This window comes from Ptychodera flava, chromosome 21, assembly GCF_041260155.1.
Source record: "Ptychodera flava strain L36383 chromosome 21, AS_Pfla_20210202, whole genome shotgun sequence".
NCBI classification, from domain to species: Eukaryota; Metazoa; Hemichordata; class Enteropneusta; family Ptychoderidae; genus Ptychodera; species Ptychodera flava.
The window spans coordinates 18137649-18144315 of NC_091948.1; the positions used below are offsets into that span (position 1 = coordinate 18137649).

A 6667-nucleotide genomic window follows, 5' to 3' on the forward strand; every position below is an offset into this window, starting at 1 on the left:
AGAATTATCCTTGTATTTCTCTAGGATGGATGGATTATTAGATAAAACACCAAGAATAAATAAATATATCTCTGTATGTTGTGTATATATATCTTGTGGCAGTCACTATAAAATTAAAGCAAGTACTCAAATCTTCCAATTTTTAAATATTTATTTGATTCTTATGATGGTGTGATTGTTATAATAGTGAAAAGTGAGCCTTCTAACGGCCAAATGTCTGAGCGTTCTGTGAGCCTTCCAACGGCCAAATGTGCAAATATGAGCCTTCTAGCGGCCAAATATGAGCCTTCCAACGACCAAATGTGAGCCTTCCAACGGCCAAATATGCAAATATGAGCCTTCCAGCGGCAAAATGTGCAAATGTGAGCCTTCTAGCGGCCAAATACAAGCCTTATTACAGCAAAATCAACCTCTTGAGCAGTAGTGGTGCAGGACTTCGGCTTGGTAGATGTAATCTGTAGCGCGCAAACAAATTCCTTAAGACTCAAAATTATTTGTCTGCAACTACTATGCAATAGTCGTCTACAACTGATATTCCGTAATGCGTTCCCTCTTAAATAAGACGAAGCAAATATCCGATCTAAGTTTCACGTGGTTTATTCGAATATAGGCATGTCTTCCAGACTGAGAACAACAAATTCTCTGAGTAGAAGTGTTGTACTACAAACGTTGAGAACGTTTGGGAACGATTAACTGAAAACAAATCAAAACAAAAGGATACAGGAAGTGAGAACTAAGCTACGTTCACACTATGACACAGGAAGTAAATACTCTCTATGACACAGGAAATTAGAAACAGGAAGTAACTAACAGGAAGTAATACTCCCTCTAAGATGACTCAGGGGTCAAAGGTCATAATAGGTGGGATGGTCACATGACCCACCTCAGTAAACGCCCTCTAACGGTGACTGAACGTTTACTTTCGTTGACAAAATCTCATTTGCATAAAAGCAGCCCTGACTTAATGAACAATTAGCTGCTTTGAAACAATTACTAACTCAAAGATGCATAAGAATACAATCACTAAACTACTTCAACTAAAAGGTCTCAAAAGGGTTGTACTATAACGTAATCAGAGTCCAATTGAATGTGTCCATTATAGCATTCAATGTTCGCATACTTCAATAAGGTCCTTGGCCTTTTGTTAGGCACACGTGCTCTTAGAGTCTCACAATGGAATAAGGCTATTCAATGTTCCTTCAAGAATGTCTGCTTTAAAGTCACAAAAGAATCAACTGAATTGCTTACCGATTTTGTGTAGGGTTGTATAAGACTATCGCATCAACAGGTTCAAAGCTGTTTCATCAAAATGGTCTTTACAAGCAATCTTGGCGAGAACTATAGCCGGTCACTTTCAGAGACATGTCCACTCTCTGAAGGTCTAACTTAAAGTGTCTAAAAGCACGCTTGGAATGGCTGCATGTGCGCAGTGCGTAATACAAAAGATAAACATTTAAGGACGGAAGTTGATGGTGACTCATGACTTTGAATTTGAACTATGGCCAAATAAGGGGATGTTGATTTTGACCGTAACATTCCGGTCCCCTAATTGTGTAGATGTGACTCGGAACAATTATAAATCCAATATTCTAAACTGGTCAAAATTCAATCTAACTAAACAAACATGAATAATATACTGTTCATATATCACTAATAAAAAAGATTAAAGTTCTTAGCTGTTCTTGTGTCCTTCAGACGAATCTTCAATGGCGTCGGCCTCCAGGAGCACACACAACTTATCCACTGGACGTCGTAGAGTAGTCGCTCTGGTCTTGACTTCTGCAAACCTGACGAGTCCCTTCTTGTCTTTCATCACTTCGGTGATTCTGCCCATGGACCAGGAGTTCCTCGGCGCTGTGTTGTCGACGATCAACACCACGTCTCCAACGTTGAGGTTTCTTCTGATCTCGAGCCACTTCTGTCTCTCTTGTAGCAACGGAGATATTCTTTCATCCATCTCTTCCAGAATATATCTGCCAGGTACTGCACTTGTCTCCATCGACGGCGTACGTAGTTGTCATTCTTCTGAAACAAGCCGGGTGGCAGGGCCTGTTTTGGTTTCAGCATTAACAGGTGGTTGGGTGTTAATGCCTCTAGATCGTTCGGATCTTCTGACAGCCTGGTGATTGGTCGGCTGTTAATTATGGCTTCCACTTCACAGAACAGCGTTCGGAGTGCTTCATCTGACATGCGAAGTGGTTGTTCTTTGAGCAAGGAAAAGATGATTTTCCTTATGGTTCTGATGTGACGCTCCCATACTCCTCCAAAGTGGGAACCTGCTGGGGGGTTGAATTCCCATTTGATGTCTTGTTGGTGGAGCATCTCAGCTATCTTCTCTTGGTTCCATCTCCTGATACTCTCCTTCAGCTCTTTGTCGGCTGCGACGAAGTTAGTCCCGTTGTCCGATCTGATGGACCTAACTTGTCCTCTTCGTGCTATAAATCTTCTGATGGCGTTGATGCACGAATCTGTATCTAATGAGCAGGCTACTTCTAAGTGTACCGCACGAGTCGCCATACATGTGAAGATCGCTCCATACCTCTTCTCAGTGACACGGCCACGTTTGACCTCCAGTGGTCCGAAGTAATCTACACCTGTGCGAGTGAATGGTGGCTCTTCGGGGGTGATGCGGTCCTTAGGTAGGTCTGACATCTTCTGCTCACAAACTTTCGCTCTATACTTTCTACAGATGACACATTTGGTTACGAGGTTGCGGATTGCTGTAGGCGCCCGTAGAATCCAATATTTCTCTCTTAGCTTCGCCAGCATCGAGTTTCTTCCAAGATGTCCGACTTCTTTGTGGGTTTCTTGGAGTATGATTGTTGACACTGGTGAGTCTTTAGGCAGCACTATTGGGTGCTTGCTGTCTGGTGACACTGAGGCACGTTCCAGGCGTCCACCAACTCGTATTATTCCTTTATCCAAAATTGGGTCCAGCTTATATAATGGGCTGTATCTCCTGACTTGCTTCTTTTGTTGTAGGAGTGCCATTTCATCTGGAAAATGCTTTCGCTGCACATACTTCATGATTGCATCTTCTGCCCTTTGCAGATTCTCTAGTGAAACAGGTGGGATTGTTGTTTCACAACTCTTCTGGCTAGTATCTGCGTTGGTGTCTTCATCGCCTTCCTTTCTTTTGCGGCATTTATCTTGAAGGTTTTTCTTCGCTAACAGGAACCATCCGACTATTTTCTTTAGTTTCATCATGCTGGAGTAGCGTAGTAAGATCTTCTCTACCCCAAACTCTTGCTCTACTAGTACGGTGCTGTACACGGATGCTTCCCGCTTGACTTCTGGGTCTTTATTACATAGCGCTCTGGAGATGTCCTGTTGTGTAGGCCATTCACTTTCTCGTTTCCACAGGAAATCTGGTCCTCGCAGCCATCTTTTGTTTTGCAGGAACTTGTCTACCGTTAGTCCCCTAGATGCGTCGTCTGCTGGGTTGGATTTTGTGTCGACGTACTTCCACTGTTTACTATCCGAACCTTCACGTATAATGTTGATCCGGTTGGCTATGAAGGTGTGGAATCGGGATGTTTCATTGGCGCAGTACTTAATCACCGATGTGCTGTCTGTCCAGAAGTATACCTTGTCGTTCTTAATGTCGAGTTCTTCCTCCAACATTCTGTTCATTCTCACGGCCACTGTAGCTGCTGTCAGCTCCAGGCGTGGGATGGTAATTTTCTTCAGTGGTGCAACCCTTGCTTTTCCCATAAGGAAGGCACAGTGAATTCTTCCATCTTCATTAATGAGTCTAATATACGATGCGACACCGTATCCATATTCACTGGCGTCAGAAAAGTGATGTATTTCACGTACCTTGACTTCGCCAAAGTCTGCTGGTTTGTAGCACCTCTGAGTTGATACGTTTTCTAGTTTTGGAAGATCTGATAGCCATCTTAGCCATTTCTTCCGATCGTCTTCTTTGATCTTTGCATCCCAACCAATACCTCTACGACACAAGTCTTGAAGTAGTATTCTTGCAGGTAGGATGAACGGAGCTGCGAGTCCAATGGGATCGTATACTGAGCTGATAATTGATAGTATGCCTCTTCTCGTTGGAGGCCGGCTTTCAATGTTGATCTGGAATCCTATGGTGTCTGACTCGACCGACCATGAAGTACCTAGGGCACGCTCTACTGGTAGGCAGTCGTATTCCAGCTTCAGGTCTTCCTTAGCTCTTTCTTCTTTTGGTATAGTCTCCAATACTTCACGGCTGTTGCTCACCCACTTTGTTAGACGGAAACCGCCCTTCTTGCAAGCAGCAGTCAGATCTTGCGTCAACTTGATTGCCTTCTTTGCATTTTCTACCGACTTGAGGCAATCATCTACGTAGAAGTCTCTCTTTATTGTTTTGACAACTTCCTTGTTGAATAGGTGGCTGTTGTCGTCGGCCATCTTGTGTAGTGCTGTGTTCGCGCAGCTCGGGGATGATACTGCACCGAACAGGTGAACCATCATTTTATAGACTCTTGGAGGGCTTTCTATGTTTCCATCTGGCCACCAATAGAAGCGTAGACAGTCACTGTCCTCTTCTCTAACCTTTACCTGGTGGAACATAGCCTCTATGTCTGCCATTAAAGCGATTGGTTCCTGTCGAAATCGTAATAACACTCCTAGTAGATTATTTGTCAGATCCGGCCCTTGTAGTAATAGGTTGTTCAACGACACACCTTGGAACTTTGCTGAACAGTCAAAGACAACGCGGATCTTCTCTGGTTTCTTCGGATGATATACTCCATGGTGGGGTATATACCATTATGTACCTTTCCGTCGTCTCGATCTAACTCGTCGTTAGGGACTTGTATGGCGTATCCTTCTCAATTATGTCTGCCATGAACTTCTGGTAGTCGGCATGGAACTTTGGGTGTTTCTCAACTTTCTTTCAAGGCCTTTAAATCGTTGTAAGGCATAGTGCTGATTGTCCGGTAGTCGAACTCTTTCATTTTTGAATGGAAGTCCCATTTTGTAGTGTCCGTCTGCTAGCTCAATGGTTTCCTTTACTTTCTGCATGAACTTCTTGTCTTCTTGGGAGTGCTCCCTTTTGTCATCTATCATGCGCTCAGGAAAATCAAGGTCAATGGAATGTCGCACTAACCTGTCTAGTTTATCCAATTCTTCCATATCCTCTACGGCCACAACTTCTGTTCTGTAGCTGGGAGGATGTTGCCCTTGTTCGTTCAATCTGACTACGTGCCAGGGGATCCATCCTACGCGTGTTCTGCATGCGTGAGGGGTGAGTCCGGACCACATTTTGTTTCCAGAGGGGTAAATACTGCTGTTTCTCCGGTACCTATCATCAGTCCTATTTCGGCATCTATTCTTGGAAGCCTTATATTCTTCAAATGCGGCCATCTCATGAGATCCTCTTGACGGGGAATGTAGTCTTCAGAGACGCCTATCTCTGGTTTAGTGTATACTGTTTTCAGCTCTACCTGTGGCTCTGAACAGTCTAGGTTGTAAACTCTATGCCAGTGACTTTGTCGCAGGTGTGGCTGCCTAAGCCATTCACTGTATTTACCGTCAGCTTTGTCTTTCTGCCTGTGGCTCCAAGTTTTCTCTGTAACGCTTCTGTGCAGAATGATATGACACTACCTGTGTCCAGAAAGGCATAAGTCTGTACCATTCTATTTGAGCCTTTCAACTTCACCTTGACAGGGATAATAGTCAGCAGGACCTTGCAGTTATCATCATCACCACCGGTGTCATCGTCTTGACCACCGGTCCCCATAAAGGACTGTACTTGGTCCACCTCTGCCGTGGTGCAGTGTACTGCGACACTCTCCGTCTGTACTGGTCTCTTTGAATCCTCATCTTTATCAGTTGTCGGTCGACGATCCTGATGTAGTACTGTTGGGTGTTTTCCTTGGCATTTGGAGCATTTAGCTTTCTGCTTGCATTGCCTACTCCGGTGACCAGGTTTCAGACAGCCAAAACATACCGTACACCTGGTTTCTCAGGAAGTTAACAGTATCTTTTTGACTGGCTGCAATCAATTGTTCGCAACTGTCGAAAGAATGATCGCCATTCTGGCAGTACAGGCACGGTCTCTGTTGAGCCTTTTGTGGTTTAGAGGTCGAAGTGTTGCTCTTCTTGCTCCCATTGTTCGTCTTCTTGTTTGTGTTCGTAACACTGGTGCCGAAAGATTGTTCTAATTTGTCTGTGGTTTTCTTCTTTTTCACTGGATTGTCAAGACTAGCCATTGCTTGTCTGCTGTAGTCCGGGCATGACAGTCTGCTTGCTTCGGACTTCACCAGATCAACAAGGTCTTCAAATCTTACTCTTTTCTTGGCTTTGCGTATCTTTACTGTGCATTTCCTACAAGAATCTTACATAAAGTAAGGAAGCTTCTTGACGATCCGTTTCATATTTTCTGAATGTTCTAGTATTTCTAGGCCATCAACGCATCGGGTTGCTGTCTTACATCGATTCAAGAAGATGGCGAACTTGTCTAACGAGGCAACGTTGTCTGGCTTGATTGGAGGCCAGTCCAAAACCTTCCTCAGGTAGGCGTTGGCTATCTTGTGTGGATCACCATAGCGCTCTTCCAGCTCCTCCATGGCACCTTGATATGCTTCACTTGCATCTATACCCGCATACCCTTGAACTATTTCATGGGCTGTGCCTTCCGTGAACTGTCTCAGCAGAGTGAGTTTATCTTTATCAT

The 6667-nt window shown here is 44.2% G+C and overlaps 1 protein-coding gene across 1 annotated transcript; it reads right to left on the reverse strand.

The window, feature by feature from the left end:
• Positions 1-1869: 1869 nt before the first annotated feature.
• LOC139122234 (uncharacterized) lies at positions 1870-4578 on the reverse strand. The gene has a single exon (XM_070687661.1). It carries the CDS (start codon positions 4576-4578, stop codon positions 1870-1872), a length of 2709 nt encoding a protein of 902 aa, XP_070543762.1.
• Positions 4579-6667: the final 2089 nt, after the last annotated feature.

What these genes read in the sequence shown, in the direction of transcription:
- LOC139122234 (XM_070687661.1), bottom strand. Translation starts at nt 4,578, where the DNA reads ATGGCAGACATAGAGGCTATGTTCCACCAGGTAAAGGTTAGAGAAGAG.